Here is a 19,115-nt window from a genome sequence, read left to right as displayed (position 1 = left end):
GTATCTGACTTGAAATATACTACTTGTAGATCATCTCTTCTTTGCAGCAGATTGGGCATAAGAAGCCCAGTTATATTTGGACAAAGTCGAGTAGGAATTCATGTATATACCGTGAGGAGATGAAAGACGAGTGGACAGCTTAAATCAATCATAGAACAACTATAGTTTTATGGGAAAATGTTGCCAGTTGTCTTGTACATTGATAGACTGTTTTATACCCATGTATGCTGCCCTATTTATAAACTCTCAATTGTTAAAAATGTATTTAATGTTCCATTCTGGTCTAGAAACCTTCATTTAGTGGTGACAAGAGCACACAAAGCTTCAATGACAAGTTTCAGGCAATCGTTGTCTGCAGCCACTAAGGGTTCATTCTTGATGACCTTTTTTATAAAATCGAGACTAAAGTTTTCGATTTTTAGCAACTGGAATAATTCTGCAAAACTTTTCTGTCTTGTTATGTCAACTTTTATCCAATTGATGAGAGTGTTCCACATGATCTTCTCAGTTTTTGGATTGACTGGGATTGCCTTAATGAAAAAAATCATATCATCCTTTCCTATCTTGCAAAATTCCTTTGTTTGGGATATTTGATCAAAATTATTTACTGCAAAAGTCAGAACTTTGATTTCCAAATCTCTCATTCCGTGAGTTTTAAACAAACTTTTTAAAAATATCCAAATTTTAACGTTAAAATATTTAGGTCCCAAAGAAATTCTTCGAAACATTTCGGTAGCAATTATCTCGACATTCTTTCGTGAAACATTGACAAATTTATTTCCCATCATGTTCTCCAGCTCGTGAGATGGAAATTTTGTCAAGTCCAAAGATGCAAGAATTTCGGGAAAAATATCCTTTCGATTGTCAAAATCGGATGATGCCCAAACTGTTATTGCTTTCCAAATTAAAGTTGTTTTAGAAGTTTGATTGACATACATTATCAAATCTCTTTTTCTAATTTGTCTGAAATCTTTATCATTGACGACAGTATCCAAACATTTCATGATGACGTTATCCACTTCCTCCATGACTTTCTCACAATCGTATTTTTCCAAAATAAATTTCACAGAAAGACAATTGCTGGCAGACAAATTAGCCAATAAAAAATCGTAATGTAAAGCGAATATTTCATTCAATTGCAACAGTTTTGCAACTGCTAGAACGGCTTTCATTGTTCCAAAACATATACTAATTTTTCCAGTATACATAAATCCCAATGCTTGTTCTACTGCAAACTTTTCTATATATTTCATTTCGATCATCCCTGGGATGTTAGGTTGTTCAAAATACTTTCCGAAGAACGGGGATCTTGTTGCCAAAACAGTTTTGTGAGCTTTGAATGTTTCCGGTACTCCAAGAAGTCTTATTTGGAAATCGCATAAGAAGCCGTTTGTGAGTCGATATTCATTCAGTTTCTCGAAAGCTTTATATGCGAAATCATTCGATGCACAGACTTGATTTGAAGACGAAATTCTTCTCTTTTTTACATCCATTTTGGACTGTTAACAAGTTGCTATTCACTGTGATTAATAATCTGTGAGAAATAAATAATGTTATTAGTTTTTTTGAGGCATTTTTTCTTGCTTTTGCTCTCGGCACATACCGAGACACATACTTGTACTCAATATATTTAAAATATGATGGCAATTTGGACCGGTTCAATGCTCTAACCCAGGGGTTATCAAAGTGGGGTACAATTTCCCTCGGGATAGACTTCGGCTTTTCAAGGGGTACATTAGATTAAGTATAAAGGTATTTTTTCATAACTTCTAATCTTTTTAAACTATTTCATCACCTGATGTTAATAATTTAAAGACCTGAATTTAAGAATTCATTAGGAAGTCACATTTTCACCCCAGTGTAGGCTTTAACTGCAACTACAGTAACTACCAAGTCTATACTTTGTCAAAAATGACTCGGTAATGGTTAGCAAATTGAGTCGTGAGCCAAGTCCATGACAAGTTTTTTAAAAGTATTGTATTTCATCATATGAGTTCCATTGGGTTGATTTTGCTATTAGTATACCGTACTTCATGCATCTGCCCAAATGGTTAACTATCAACACCAGTGTTAACTCTAAGCGAATTATGAGTGCGAAAGTGCTTCGCAGTCGAAAAAAAAGTGCGAAATTGCTTTTGCCGATTTTAGCAAGTTAGGTGCCCTAGCCTTTCATATAACCCATTTAAAACAGCATAGATACTCGAAAAAGCGCTCCTCTGGTTAATATTATGAATTAAAGAGAAGCCTTTCCGTTAACCGAGTTCCCTTTAAGCGAATTCATGTTTAATTAAAACAAGCGAATTCATCGGCAACGAAAGGACATCTGCTAACACCTGCCGGGGACAAAACTTTCATGCAATGTATCACGATGTCAGTTGCTTACTTGCGTGAACAGCAAAGGCTTTCACATTTGTTACTCCTTACATCTAACAGACAACGATTGATACATGCAGGCTGGAAACCATATTAGTTACAGGGTGGATCATTTGTACAAAACCCGTGCAAAATAATTCCCCTCCCCCCTCAAATATAAATAGCAATCAACTAATTAGGGTTAGGTGCCCTGGAAATTCAACTTTTTGATTTATCACTAAACCTAATCTGATAATTATTAATTTGTGATTTTGAACCACTTTGAAAGTCGCCACCCGCTGTTGTAAAAGATAGGTTAACCTCGTTCCCTCGGAAATATTACGCAGGATACTCCCCTTTTAGGAGATGTGTTGACCTACTTTCCTTTCAAACTTTTTTCTTCAAAACATTACACAAGATCACTTTGAAAATCCTCTCGTTTCGTGAGCTAGCGTGACCTAGTTTCTCATTTATATTTATATTATACTATTTCAGAGCTCAAAGACCAGTAATTCTTAAATGTCGACATGCCTTGGTTTGCGTGCGATTTCGGGCAGAAAACATCATATATTGGCAATAAATAATTTTTAATCGACCACATGAACGCTGATATCCTGAAAATTAATGTTGAAAGAGAAGTACGCATTCTCAGATATCGGACATCCAGTCGCGATATTCAATCGTTTGTATGCACAAATCTCACATTAATAGTAATTGCTACCCAAGTTTGTAAAGTTTAGAAACCAACAAACAGAAAATAACTTACGGTATTCTAAAACACAATTAAAATTCAGTCGGCAATAAATTGCGCCAAGACGATGCCATACAAAACGAAAAAGATTTAGTCGCGAGAGTTACGTTAGATGACTGCAAAACGACGTTGTTTTTTAAGCAGAATGTAAAACAATCAAATAAAAAAACGGGAGTTACGGCGCCCTTAACACATCGTGTGTATTAAACTTCCCTGGTAAGTACTATTGTTATTGTACTTATACACCTGTTGGAGTATTTCGGACAGTTTCGAATTTAAAATAAATGTAAACCCGACATACAATAAAGACGCAAAAGTAAAATGAACATTTATTGAAAAAGTTATTATTTAAGAAAGACAACATGATCGTACAATTCCGCCAAAACCTCGATGTTCGCAAGTGAGAGGATAAATAAATACTTCCCTGTATTCGATCAATTAACTTTAGCGTATCGTTGTTCTGCCAACAAACAGCGGGGTGCAAAATATTTCCGTCTTGGGATATGCTCACAAATATTCTCGATATTAATATCATACCCTCGCGTATGTACTTTCTATTAGCTCTTTAGTGATCCCTTTCATCCCTGGCCAAGTCATGTTTCGAATATGTGAACATTTTATTCGACCATACATGGCCAGCGGGATGTTAAAATTGTAAACAAGAGAGAGGTAAAATCAATCGCGAATTTCGTTATAATGGCTCGTTCACGAATTGATGCGCTTGTTATTTTCGAAAATGATTACATTTGTTGTATTTTGAGGCATTTAAGCAGTAATAATTAGGGCATGACATCATTAAAATCGTCAAGTGAGATCTTGAAATTGCAAATTCCTTAAATAAAATTGTGAATTACTCGGGTAACGAATTCAGCTTTAATGACCGTCGGGGTATTGTTTTGTTGAAAATTATTATTAATGTGAGAGCGCCAAAAAGATACAGTCCATACCGATGCGACTGCAATTTATATGGCCGCACTTGGTGTGGCGCGTTTATTAATAGTGTAAAATAAATTAAACGGATATCAATTATAACCAAGCGTGTCAGCGTGTTTATTTTCTGTGGTCAAGAATAGTAAAATACCATCTTGAGACAAATTCACTTCTATTGCCAAATCTTAATTTTCAGTTATTATCGTTATACAAATAACGTGTGGCAACTTTTTGATTTATCGTCGACCAAAAAACCGCCCCACACTCGTCCAAACGTGTGTCGAGCTTGAACGACAGGAACAGATTCATCGACGACTTTAATTAGGGAAAATATGTATTTTATTGTGAATGCAAAATAAATGTAACAAAACGCTTTTTTTGTGATATAACTTTGTATTTTCGGAAACGGGTTGCTGTGAAAGGTAAAATTTGATCTAAATTAACCGCAAAAATGTTTTATTTTAAATGTAACAAAACACATTTTGCGATATAACCTTGTATTTTCGAAAACGAGTGTCCTGAAAAGTAAAATATGATCTAAATTAATCGCAAAAATGTTTTATTTTAAATGTTACAAAACACATTTTCGCGATATAACCTTGTATATTCGGAAACGGATGTTGTGAAAAGTAAAATATGATCTAAATTAATCGCAAAAATGTCTTATTTTAAATGTAACAAAACACATTTTTCGCGATACAACTGTATTTTCGGATACCGGGTGTCATGAAGAGTAAAATATGATCTGAATTAACCGTAAATAATGTTTCATTCCAAATGTATCAAAACGCATTTTTTGCGATATAACTCTGTATTTTCGAAAACGGTGCGTCATTATTAATCTAATGTTTTATCTATCGTCTAACTAACGTCTGGTACACATCATATTCGGGGAGAACTCTAGCCCGCGAAACGTCATTTAATTTAAAATAGAGAATGTTTCACCCATTCCAAAACGGAAAATCGCCAGTAAGTCGACAGGGATTCAACCCTCCGGATTCAGTATTCTATATCCCCCGTGTCAGAACTTTCTGAAGAATGGAACAAAGAACCCGTCAAACCGCCGCGGAAGAAGGGAGTATTTTTTGCACTAATAATCAGGGCGTGACATTATCAAAATCGTCAAGAAACTGGTGAATTTGCAAATTCCATAAATAAAATTGTGAATTGCTCGGTAACATTTTAGCTATAATTATCGCCGAGGTATTGTTTTGTTGAAAACACGTTGAAACTTGAGGGAATTAGTTACAATTAGCGCCTGACCTCTATTAGGCACTCGAGCACTCGAAAAAAAAGCACTCGAGCCCAATCTTTTTAGCATTAAGTCGCATACGTAAAATATCCTGTAAAAGAAGTGCTGTTCATTAACGTCATCTCGTCTTATGACCACGCAGAAATGCCTTTATTGCCGAATTATTCAATCACTATTTTAAATCAACATTCAGGATTGGCCCCATTTCGGATTTGCGAACTTTATCACCATAGAAAAACATGAGAAAGTTAATTATCGTCTTAATAAATATCTGCATCACGGTATCGACAATAATATTACCATTCGCATAAAATTGGGACGGTAAATATACAAATCTTGGTAGGTATTAAAGCCAACGCAAATGTTAATTTGATTCCTCAATGTCTTCAACAGCTGTTGCCGATGTGAACCAACGGGTAAACCCGAAATATAAAACTTCGATGTCCGCCGACCCCCAAGAATTCATATTTGTATAAAAGAGAGGGCGGGAATATAGATTAACAAAACCTGGATGTCGCCGCCAAAACGATCGGTGACAAGAACAATTAGCGATTACAACGGAATTAACCTATAAAAAGGCTTTGTTGCCGATTTTTTACCGACGTTCCAAAAATATTTGTTATTGGGTACTCGTTAATGATATTCGATTCAAAAAAATATTGAATTTTGCCCACCCGTACTCGCATATCAATGAGAAATAGTTGTGTAAATATCGCAAAATTCCGGAAAATGCCACGTGCTTTCAACATTGTGATTACAATAAAATGGCACCTAATGGTATTTTGTGAATTTGGTGATTTTGCAAATCTGTGACATGCCGCTAAAAGTTTCGTCTGATTTGAAAATCGTGCACTTTGGTCACAATTCATCCAAAGTGACTATAATATTTTACTAACACTTTTATAGTCATTTTGAATTCATCGATATCATTGATAGTCCATGACCACTCTCGTTCAAAGAAACGCTTTGCGTAGTATTCCAACATCTGGTTACAAAGACGCCGGGAGCGTTTATGCGGGAAAAGCGGGAATCGGTGTGCTTGTATAATAATCATTTTATAAACAAGAATTTCGCCGTTAATGCATAAGCTTTATCTCCTATGTCTGCATCTCATAGGTTAGAATTCTGGTAAATATCGTTATGATATGCAGAATTGATTTACAAAAGTACTAGTATGTTACTTATTTGTCAACTTAATACTCGAAAATATTTGTTAACTTTGAATTTTTATTCCATTCAAAATCGGAAAAAAGTGCTATTTCTCTTCAAATTCGGAAAAAAGTGCTATTTCGCAGTCCCTAAAACAAGTTGCGAAAGTGCTTCGCAATTTTCGCAAAAAAGTGCGCTAATAGTGAACACTGATCAACACACCCCAGCTAGCATAACCTGGCAAGTACCATGGTTTACAAAATGATTACGGTAAGTCATCTTATTGACTCTTCTGTCTTTTGGAATAAGTTTAGATATTTCGTCCTATGCTTATAAGCAGTGGTTCTTAAACTTTGAGTCGCGCCCTCTTTTGAAAAATTTTACAAGCTTCGTGCCCCCCCTTTTTTCTTTGAAAATCTCCTTTTGTGATGGGCTGGTTGCTTTATATCAATATGACGCTGTAAGAGTGTTGGTCTCATAGCGTCATTGCTCAGATTGTTTAGGCATAAAACACATCGGAGTACAATTTCGCCATTCACTGTCGTAGGCTATGCATAAAGCCATACTCAAATAGTGGTCATCATACATTCTCCGTTTTCCGCTCAGTTTTCAATACTGGTGAAGGTAAACTAAGTTTCAGGTGAAACTAAGCATGCAACAAACGTATGCATACGTACGTATGTATTTTCTGCTCGAACGTTCACTTAAGACACGTAAGATTTCAATCAAATGTTTACTTCATCACTATTGAGCAATGCAAAAACTATCTACTGTGTAATAATAACAGACTTCAAAGACCAAACAGACCAAAATTCACTACCAATACCCTTGGACAACCACCACGTTCAAAAATACAGTTTACAAAATGGAGAAGTGTAAATGAATTTATGTACATTTTTAGCCAAAAGAAAAGAAGTCCTTTTTCTAAAAGTTATCATGCATGTGGACGATTCCCCGACCGTGACCACTGAAAAATAAAGTAGCATGACGTTTGCGATTGCATTTTGTTTAAATATCCGATTGTTTTTGTTTTTGTCAGACATTGCAAACCTCATAAATTCATTGTGCCTGCGGTACACCTGTAATGTTCTAAAACTACCGACTTGAAATAAATTTTTTCCGTGGGATTTTATTACAAACTTGGGAATTTCTCTCACAATGATACCTGAAAATTAATCGAGTGGCAGCATTGCAATGGCGCGGAGTAAGAGTTGCAGCGAAAGCTCATATTGGTCTAGTTTGCAAGAATATGAATCAAAACAAAATGTAATCTGGCAGTTTACAACACATTTTTATGTCCGCGGATTGCCGTGGTATTTTGGGGTAGGGGTGCTTTTATTTTATCAAAGCAATCGCAAGTTAATTTACAAATGAATAAATAAAGCAACCATTTTAAAATGTATAACGGTCATGGATCTAATATTTCATTCAACCATCACAAAAACCATTACATATTCGTTGAAAAAGTCGGCTCTTTCAACGAGTGGCGTAATGTCAACGCCTGACCCAGGAGCCGTATCGCGGAATTTCGGGGAGATAAATATATATTTTTGATTTACTAATAAACTTTACATGTATTCTCATTGTACTAGATTAAATATACTTTCTGGGATTTTACACCAGCTCTTTCCAACGACGATAACGAATTTGCATTAGCGCAATACATATCAAAACTAAATATAATCGAGCAATTGATTATTACTGATTGATTGATTATTATCATTATCACATTGTTATGTCCACATATTGGCGTGGTATTTTAGATAGGTAATGAGTTTTTTGTCGTAGACGCCACCGCAAGTTACCTTGGACACAAATGAATTAAAATAGAGAGACATTTTGAGTTCTTGTAGTTGTCATAGATTGAATATTACAAGACAGAAAAATTTATTATAATGTGAAAAAGCCGGCATTTTTAACACAAACGCGGAGACCGTTTTTAGGAGCCGTTGCATGGATATTTCCGATTCCATTTTGTGACCTCTCGCGCCCCCACTGAAAGCATCTTGCGCCCCAGTTTAAGAACCACTGCTTATAAGCTTCATATACTAAATATCTTTCTGCTCTCACTTCCTGGATTAAAAGAATGACTGTTTGTTGTGTCATAATGATTTTAGCTATCTGCATTATGACTCGATAATATCTAACTATCATCAGAGAACAGATACACTACACCAATGTTAACCTCATTTCCTGGTTGAACTCTGTGTGTGGTTTATAAAAAATAATGTACTTGGTTACATACATCCTGCCTATAAGCTGATTTACTGCTTGATTGGAATGCTAATTGTTTTTTAAAGTAGACTTAATAAAACTGTCATTTGGGTTGGAATATTATCTATTTACTATGGAGATAATTTACTTAGTGAGCATTATATTTGGCGTCACACTTTTGCTTTAAATAAGCTCTTTATATCTAAGTATTCACTATATTTCATATTGCTAGCGCCTTTTACTCGTTGATACAGGCTAGGCCTCCAATATGTGATATTGACAAGGTTATACCCGACTATATGCTAACATACAGGTCACACCTAGTGCCTGATTATATATATATTGCATTCGTGAGTGTACAAAGCAATACTCAACGTGATAACCTCTCATATGTATCTATTGACTAAAGTTACAGAATTCAAGCCCTATATACATAAGGTGAAAATTTTTCATTGTAGAAATTTTTCTATGGTCTACACTAGGAACAAGATATAACATTAAATCGTATATGCCTCCTTAGATTTGGTGATTGTGAATACATCGCCTAATATGGGCCATGAATAACCCAAGTATAAAAGCCATCGGTTATCTGTGTTCCATGCTTAAATGAAAGAATATTTCGTGTTATATTCTTATAGTGTTATATTCTATATTGACGTGTTAGCCCTATTATGGATTGATTAAATACTGGTTAATGTTTGATAGACCAAGTGTGTCACATGATTTTAAAATAAAAAATTTTGTAAATATGAATAGGATTTTGGAGTTGAGATGAGTAATAAAAGTCTGGAGAGTCTTGAAGAAAGAAACATATGAAAACGAGGCTGATCAAAATGTTGTTACTTAAGTATAAGTATAAGTTTATTTCGACTCCATAATCAGCATAACAATAAAATGATTGGTAAAAAAAAATAATAAAATAAATAAAAACTGATTATGAAATCAGGAGAGCAAACAAAACCTTAGATAAGGTTTAAAACGTACAGAATGTATACAAGATGGAAGGTTTTGCCAAGAAGAAGGGGTACGGGTTCACTCACCTAAAATAATGGAAATATTTCACACACGATCACACGCACCCACACACACAACCATACAGAAGTTATAAATTACATAAGGGTAGTTAAAAAAAAATAAATAAATAAAAATTATTTGCCACACCATATTAATAAATTTATAACGTTTGCCTTTGGCGAATTGATAGATTTTATAAATGGGAGTGAACAATCCTAATATTAAATTCTAATTTACCGAACCCTCATGTTATAAATGTACTGAAATTGCCATACAAAGAGAGGGAATAGATTCAAAGCCTGCCAAAAAGGTTAGTGATCTTGCAATAATTGAACACTCTAACCCTAGTAAATTCTTGTGGTCAATCTACTTTCTTCTTAATCTTTAGCTTTTTTTTTCGATTTGACCTTGATTCTTTTTGTTCTTCACGCTTTTTATAGTAATTCCAAACACCCAAAGTCAAGAACGTGCCTATTATTTTTAATGGGGTCACAGGTTTAAATTTTGTGAGGAATATTCAACTGTGGCAGAATTTATGGCCTTCATAGTTGCTTATATCACAATTGGTCTGATGTGGCTTTCTTCATCTTTCACAACAATTTACTCGAAATACTTGAACGTGTCAGTAATACCCATACCCACTTCGAAGCGCTCATATAAACATTAGATACAAGTTGGATGGACGATGACATAGCGGTTTAAACATATCAGATTACACATCTCAAGTTTAAATCACTGTTCCAATCACCAACCTCACTTCCTCCAATCCTCAACCTAGGGTATTATAGATTGGGTAGGTCAGAGTTTCTCAACCTATGGGTCTCGACCCTTAACTGGATTGCCTGAAAATTTTATTGGGTAAAAACATACAAGTTTTATTTTATAGTAAATTTGTGTCTACTGTAGTATGCGAACCAAAATGGTGGACACCTGAACGAGTATGCGTATCAGGTTACGGTTAGGCCATAATTTCGGGTGAATATACTACGGGAGTCACTTGGCTAGTCCCCGAACTTGTAATAGAAGTAAAAGGGAAATTGGAATAAAAATATGGCCTAACCCTAAGTAAAGCCACGCGCCAATTTCAAAAACCTGCTGATGGCAAAAACGCTCAGTTTTCTCACATTAGATTAATTTCTGGGGGAAATATATGTTATATAAAATTGACATTTATATTATTCATTTAATTTTGCTCATAAAAGTACCATACGTTTAGTATTTGAGCATATCCTTGGGTCACGAGATTTTACAAAATTTATTTTTTGAAATTTGGGTCACTTGAGAAAAAGTTTGAGAACCACTGGGGTAGATAATGCTGAACAGAAAAAATTCTGGCTCTTCCAAGTATTGTTAGATATCAGTGAATGCCTTGTTCAGAGCGAAGGACATGATCAAAAATATTGTATTTATTGTATTTATTGTTCCAGTTTTCCATATAGCCTAGCAAATTCACTTTTTCTTCCATAAGTTTAAGCCTTGAGGTTTGAACCTTACATCTTAAACCTTTGACGTCAACATAGAGATACACTTAACGATAATTTTGAGCGAGTGTCTAAACCAGAAATTTTGTCTATTGAACTAGTGCTAGAAATTTTTCAACATTCTGAATTGTTATTTTTATTTCACAGTAAATCACGATATTTGCTATTTTTTTCAAATTCGACTTACCGTATATGCTCGTTTTACCGCCCGATTTTGATTAAGGGCCTGTTTGAATAGCCGCCCGTGTGAACAGAACATAAAAATAAATAGGGGCTGGTGCTTGAATACCCGCCCGATGTAAAAGCTTGATTTTTCAGTGGTAGAGAACAATAGGAAATAAGAAGCGCTTTTGTCACAATGATGTTGAATTTTAAGCGCTGGTAGATAGCACTCACGCCTTAGGCGTCCAATTACATACTAGATAGCATTGATTAGGTAACATCGTGGATCTCAAACTGGGTGTCGCGACGCCCAAGTGCGTCATTTCAATATTGATAGGAAGTCGCAAAACTTTTCTTCTTTTGCGGATTTGTACCTGCGGTGCGTAGAAAAAGTCAAAATTTTCGTTATTCTCGTTTAAATCATACTTGAGAACTGGAAAGGACAATATATTAATTATTGTAACGATCGAACTTATATATATGTGACTTGACAAACATCACCGTAATTTTTGTTTATCATTTTTTTTTAAAATAACAAGCGCCCATGCTTGAATAAGGGCCGGTTTGAATAAGGGCCCAGTTAGTGAGTTTGGTTAAAAAAATATGGGTTAGGCTACAAAACGAGCAAATACGGAAGGTTTCGATTTCATTACAAAATCGCCTAGCTAAAAAAGTATGAATACCGAATTAGAGGTAATACACTTTCAGCATACCCACTATTGAATAAACACATCTACTGCTAAAGATTTGTAACATATATGATCAATATCACACTGCATCTTAAATTATTAATTTCAACTGACTTATTTAGTTTGGACATTAAATCAGAAATTATTGTTTCTCAACATCATGAAATTTCAGTATTCACTTATTACTTTGCTTAATGATGAATCTCTTCACTTTTGAATGAGTGTGCATGGCCTTATCTTGAACAAATCCTTTTTTTAAAGAAACTTGAATAAATAGACAAGAGGTTCTTTAATTTCAACTACAGTAACTTATTTAGTGTGGACATTAGATCAGAAATTATTGTTTCTCGAACTCATGGAATGTCAGTAGCCGCTCTATTACTTTTCTAAATGATGAATCCTTTCACTTTTGAATAAGTGCGAATGCCCCTTATCTTGAACAAATTCTCTTTAAAGAAACTTGAATAAATAAATGAAAGGTTTTTTTAATATACACATAAATATCATATCAAGTATTTTGGAATATAACAGTAAGTTTTAATGTGGAAATACAACGTCACAGTACACAAAAGGCATTATAATATTGTTTGAATATCAACGACAATTTTTTGCAATATTGGCAAGTTTTCGTTAAATGTGCTAGTGCACAATATAGTATTTTTAAACAACTACCATTACTTACTTTTATTTGGCATCTACGTGATCACAAAGAGAATCAATAACAAGTTTTAGACAGTCATTATTTGTTGCCACTAATGGTTCATTCTTGATGATGTTTTTCGTAAAATCAAGACTAAAGTTCTCAATTTTAAGCAATTTGAATAATTCTGTGAAACATTTCTGTCGTGCGGTTTCATTTTTCGTCCAATTGATAAATGTATTCCATACTGTATTTTCACTATCTTTAGTGACAGGAATTGACTGCAAGAAAAAAATCATATCTTCTTTTTCGATTCTGCAAAATTCTCTTGTTTCTGAATTTTGTCCGAGGTTATTCACTGCAAATTTTAAAACTTTGATTTCAAAATCTTTCATTCCGTAAGTTTTAAACAAACTTTTCATAGACATCCAGTGTTTGGTGTTAAACGTGGCAAGCCCAGAAGCAAGTCTACGGAACATTTCTGTAGCGATTAACTCAACATTCTTTCGTGAAACATTTACAAATTTATTTTCCATTATTTTCTCAAGCTCATCAGATGGAAATTTTGTCAAGTCCAAAGATGCAAGAATTTCTGGAAAAATATCCTTTCGAGTGTCAAAATCAGACCATGCCCAAACTGTTATTGCTTTCCAAATTAAAGTTGTTTTTGAAGTTTGATTGACATACTTTATCAAATCTCTTTTGCTAATTTGTCTGAAATCGTTATCATTAACAACACTTTCCAAACATTTTATGATGACGTTATCCACTTCCTCCATGACTTTTTCACAATCGTATTTTTCCAAAATGAATTTTACGGAAAGACAATTGCTGGCAGACAAATTAGCCAATGAAAAATCATTATGCAAAGTGAATATTTCATTCAATTGCAACAACTTTGCAACTGCCAGAACTGCTTTCATTGTTCCAAAACCCACATTAATTTTTCCAGTATACATGAATCCTAATGCTTCTTCTAATGCAAACTTTTCTATATGTTCTATTTTAATCATGTCTGTGTTGCTATATTGATCAAAAAACTTTCTGAAGAACGGGGATCTTGTTGCTAAAACAGTTTTGTGAGCTTTGAATGTTTCTGGTACTCCAAGAAGTCTGATTTGGAAATCACATATTAAGCCGTTTGTGAGTCGATATTCATTCAGTTTCTCAAAAGCTTTCATTGCGAAATCATTTGATATACAGACTTGATTTGAAGAAGAAATTCTTTTCTTTTTTGCCTCCATTTTTATCTGGTAATGTTAACAAGTTGGTATTTACTGTGTTCAACAATCTATGAAAATTGAATAATGTTATTAGTTTTATTGCTTTCACTCTAACAAACAAAGCCATATACAGGCATTCACTGAATGAATATAAAACTACAATTTTTGGTTTGACATTTTCTGATAAAACTGTGGCAAACCATATAAACAAGTCTTCTAATCGGCCTTCTTCTTCTCTGTGGTAAATAGGAAAATCCTATGACATACATTATTCGCCATCAAACAAATCTACCTGTATTTGAGGAATACTATTCTGTCGCAACTCTATCAGCTGTGAGGCTTCAATTACTCTTACGTCATAGAAACCTAATCCGGATATCAATGAACGTTGGCAATATTTTCCCCGATTTTAGTTTGGCCAAAGATACAGTAAAAAGTGCTCTGTCTATTAGGTTTGGTGATTCATGTTCCTTCTGTGAATGTTACATCATACTTGGACCAAACATAATAGTCACAGTTTATTTTCTGCTATACTTGAAACAGTGTGTCTTTTTAAATTTCATGTTGTTGAGCGCCTATCATGAGCCTTAAATAAATACTAGTTAATGTTTAATACAAAAGTCAACAGATACCTGAGTATTGGAGCATGAATGAGGTATTCATCTGACTCCTTTTACATTGTTTAATTTTGAGTCTGCTAATAAACTTAAATAAATCTGAAACCTCTGGAAAGGTACATTTTTTCCATACTTATTATTTTCATTTTGTAAAACATATATTTTTTGCAAGCACTAAGATTAATTTGGACTAAATATCAGTTAATGTTTAATACTCTAAAATTCTTTTTTAAATTAATCACAAAGTCAACAAATACCAAAGTATCATGGCATAAATGTGGCATTCATACCATTTCTTTTACATTGCTTCATTTTAAGTCTGTAATCTGTCTTAAATAAATCTTAAACATTTTATTTGGCATTTTGAAAAAACGTACAATTTTTGGAAACTGAGATTAAATTGAATTTTCAGTTCTTTTAAGTCAGATTAGCTGACTACATCAGCTCTGTCCATCACACTGATATTTATTGGACAAAAAGTTTAAAGTAAGCTGAAATAACTACCTAATTTAGCAGGCATTAGGGGATTGTACAAACAATTTATATAAAACTCGAAGTATGATCATTTTACAACCAAATCTGGCTTGATAAATGAATGTTCTGGAATCTATGTGTATGCATACAAAATGAACTAGTTATCAAATTGAATTAAAAATATTATCATTGTATAAAATTATTTGGTGAACACAGGATAGAATTTCTTTAATTATCCTGAGAGAGAGAAAAGTTTATAATATGGCTAATCTTAATGTCAGGCAGAGTAACAGATTCTTTGTTCAGATACATGGATTGATTGTAGAAGTAGCAGTAACCAATCACTTTTTGACGCACATACCGGTAGTTATTCCCGATGAGATTTGAACCTACGAACATCCGTAGAGTAATCAGAAGTGCAATTAAAAGCATTCCTAATGCTTAGCTCAATGTGCTAAACGCTGAGCCGTTCATTATTATCTTTAAATTCGGTGTCATATATTTTTCAGGCACATCAAACTGGGGATGTTATGCTCTTGCATGCGCACTGTATGCTTTAAGAAAATGCAGAATCCATGACAGATATTATAGAAGAGCTACTGGTCTACCCACCGATGTTGAAACAAAATTCAAATGGGCTGTGCCAACGGTGGAAAGGGTATGTTTGACTTGGAACAGAATTACAACCTCTTGTTACCCATTTGCAAACACCAAAAGTAAATTTCATCCCCTTGTGTAGCAGTGTAGACCAGTGATTATCAACCTTTTTGGTGGAGCGACACCCCAATGAACATTTCAAAAGCTCGAGCAACCATCTTAGGATAATTTAACGTTCCTATGCAAAAAACACCATTTAATATGCCAACTGCCCACATTATGCCAGGGGTGGGCAAATTAAGGCCAGATTTAGCCCAACGAAGTGTTTCATCCTGCCCACTTGTGCCTGCCGATATTGCGAGTATAGTTTTTATGAATATAAATTTTCGTTGAAAATATCGATGAAAATAATGCTATAATGACCTCATTTGTTGCTGCTTCTTATTTTTTTTTATAAATTATAGCGTAGCTGATGGAATAAATGTAAATAAACTATTTTTTATTCATAGTTTCATTCTAAGTTTTGAGCCTCCAAATCAATAACCAAGTTTATTATCTATAACTGGCCCACCTAGAAAAGTAGTTGTTCATGCCTGTATTATGCAGTATTCAACATCACACAGTGTAGGTCAAATGTGCACGGTTATCAAATCTTCATACCTCGTTTGTGGGTGGGAGTTGCGATGTGTCAGACACCTTATAAAGATCATTAAAAAAAATTTAATTTTTCATATTTTTCTCAAGGAATACAAGAATCTTGAAATTGTTGAAAACGCAGGAATCAAAGATGGGATTTCACCACATCAGCAAATGTCTGTTGATGGGTTCACTTTCTTTCCAACCCATGCAGAGAAAGTGAAGGAAATGAGACAAATCATCAATGTTTGAAACCATTAGCAAAAGTCCAATTAGAGCCATCTCCAACAACGCAATAATATAGATAATAATTACAGTAATCCCCCACATTTGAAGACTTTCAGTGCAATTTTACAAGTAAATTGACTACATTTCTAAACTTCAACTTTATACTAATGACCTCTAATTGAAATTAGTACAATACTTGGATTTATGAAGTCAGTGTATTAAGAAAGACAAGAAATGTACTTGTGAAATTTTCTGACTTTGTTTATATTTACCTAGTCTGCAATTAAAATTATACTAAATCCTTGTATCCCAAACACTTTAGAATAACGCGATGCCAATTTCAATTTTTTTTTTCAAATATGGTAATGTGGCAACAATGAATATAACATTTTATTATACGTAGATTATTATAGCAATTGAAAATATTGTTCTACATTATATTGTGCTATTTTAGGAATATTTCTCCTTGCTATACCTTCTAATTATACTTTCAGTGGTTATTAATATTGCAAGCCAGGGTAGTGCCATCGCATTAATCAATTAATTAAGTTATTTAATTACCTGTATGTACATATTTATTATTATGTGCAATTGACTTCAAAAATAAGGATTTTATATGTTGTACATATTTTGAATGCCAAAAGGATGTCTGATTATTGCCAAGAAGACACAAAGTGGTTTTGTTTTCAGTATTGCTCATTTCCCTGTCATTAGTTTTGGAAATTTGTGACATTCGAATTTGCTAGAGAGATTTCAATCACAGTATTTGCTATAGGTTACCCTCCCTGGCACAGTGTTTTTGTTTGTTCATGAACATCAACTCATTCCTAATATTTTATCCGTTGTTGGTTACATTTCCCCAATCCCTCGGTCACAAGTCAAGTTGATTTCCGTGTCCCAGCAATTTTTAAATTTAGAATATATTCGTTTCACCTATGAGTCACAAGTCTGGTATGGGAATAGATATCCAGTTAATTGTTTCAAATGCAGCTGTGACCACCCTACCGGATTTCTATCACTTAGCCGGATGCGGCACACCGCCGAGTCAAGCCATCCAAGTCAAGTCAAATTTTAAAGTTTGGGTAGGGTCACTGCAATTCTGATTTCCACATGTCAAGCCGAGTTACTGTTAGTTTGAGTCATAGTGGCATATACGATTTTGACATGAATAATCTTCCACCATATTGAACCATTATTACTTTGAAAACCGGACTAGGATTTTATATCGCTAACATTTACCTGGCCTAATAATCTGCCTTTATTGTTAATGTTGAATTTGCTTGATGATTTTGTATTTTCCCAAATCAACATTAATCGACATGACAATTCATATATTTTTTTTGCAATTTCAAAGACTCATTCAAAACAAGTTTCCCTTGTGATTAGTCGAGCCATTTAATTTAGATGACTCAACGCATGTTAAAGGATACTTGAAATTATGTATGTGTTTTAAACTTTATTCATGTTTTATTCTCTTTACGAGTTCATTCATTGTGTGTTTCTTAATGAAAGATCTTATTATTTTAATTGTCTCTGAATTGCCTTGCATGATCATTATTTTTATGTTTGAAATGTTTCAAACTATCCCTGTATCAAATATATATAATTTTTGGGTGAGTTATCAGATACTTTGAGAATCTCATTTCAATTTTTGTGTGTAGGGGCAATTGCAGGGGGATGAAAACATGTCACTTTTGAATGCATCACTAGCTTGTCATCTGGATCCTTATTCAGAATGACACTGGGAAACCACAAAAAATCTTTCCGATTGTTACTTAGTGGACATGAGTGATCTTCTGCATGGCAGTATTTATCACGAGTGTAGTTTTATGGGGTGTCCATAAAGTGTTAAAATTTTATAAAGTTGCAAAGAGAATTTACCGATACCATACCGGTATATTGTTTTGACTCTCACAGATGTATCAAATGAAGAAAAAATACTTGAACAATTACTGATTAAAAACAACAAACCTGGTTAAGATATATTGAGAACTGACTACATAACAAAACTGTAATTGTGAAGGGATTTTATGGACACCCTGTATTATTCAGGTCATATAGATTTTTAACAGCCAGTCAAATAAATGACATTTGGCTGAACAATATGACGATTCCCAAAGAGTTTGGTAAATTATGAAATCAGTCGTAAGTAGTATAGTAGAGAAAGGAAGATATACCCAGTGAATTACATGATCATCCTTGCATACCTATTTCATCTTCACACCTCTGCTTACCCTGTACAGATGTGCAACCCATGGGGAGTAATTATGTGCATGAGGGTTGCTGGACTCCTTGCCATTGTAGGGAGTGTTCGGGTGAAGGCTGATTGATTACGCCTTCTTCCATTGTCAAGTCCATGTAACCAGAACAAATACCTATTTTCATACCCGACATGGGCTGGTAACCAGATGAGAGTCTGTGGTACGCCATATGAATAATGCTTATCAACTTTTGTCTCCCTCTGAATAAATATAAAAATTCACTCTACTTATTTTGGGTCATCTAAATTTTGTGTCCTTGAATGACATACTTTTAATTGCAAAAACTTTAGCAATTTTTGTTTTAGTTTGAGAATTCAATTTAGACTCCTAGATTTCAAGTACAAAATTTTAACGGGGTCAATATAATAAAATTTTGTCTCACCTAGGCTGCAAATATAGTAGTTGTGTACTAATTACCTGATGTAATATAAGTCAAGATTATTTT

The 19,115-nt window shown here is 34.0% G+C and overlaps 1 protein-coding gene across 1 annotated transcript in view; it reads left to right on the top strand.

Annotated features, from left to right (window-relative positions):
- Positions 1 to 18,035, top strand: part of LOC120326613 (D-glutamate cyclase, mitochondrial-like) — a 40,297-nt gene extending 22,262 nt beyond the window's left edge. The window contains exons 14-15 of the mRNA XM_078112176.1: positions 15,458 to 15,606; positions 16,290 to 18,035. Coding sequence (XP_077968302.1) covers positions 15,458 to 15,606; positions 16,290 to 16,433 — 293 coding nt within the window. The 3' untranslated portion in view covers positions 16,434 to 18,035. The remainder of the gene's footprint in view (positions 1 to 15,457; positions 15,607 to 16,289) is intronic.
- Positions 18,036 to 19,115: the final 1,080 nt, after the last annotated feature.

The sequence above is a fragment of the Styela clava genome, chromosome 4, assembly GCF_964204865.1.
Source record: "Styela clava chromosome 4, kaStyClav1.hap1.2, whole genome shotgun sequence".
Taxonomy (NCBI): domain Eukaryota; kingdom Metazoa; phylum Chordata; class Ascidiacea; order Stolidobranchia; family Styelidae; genus Styela; species Styela clava.
This window is presented reverse-complemented; position numbering and strand designations above follow the sequence as displayed.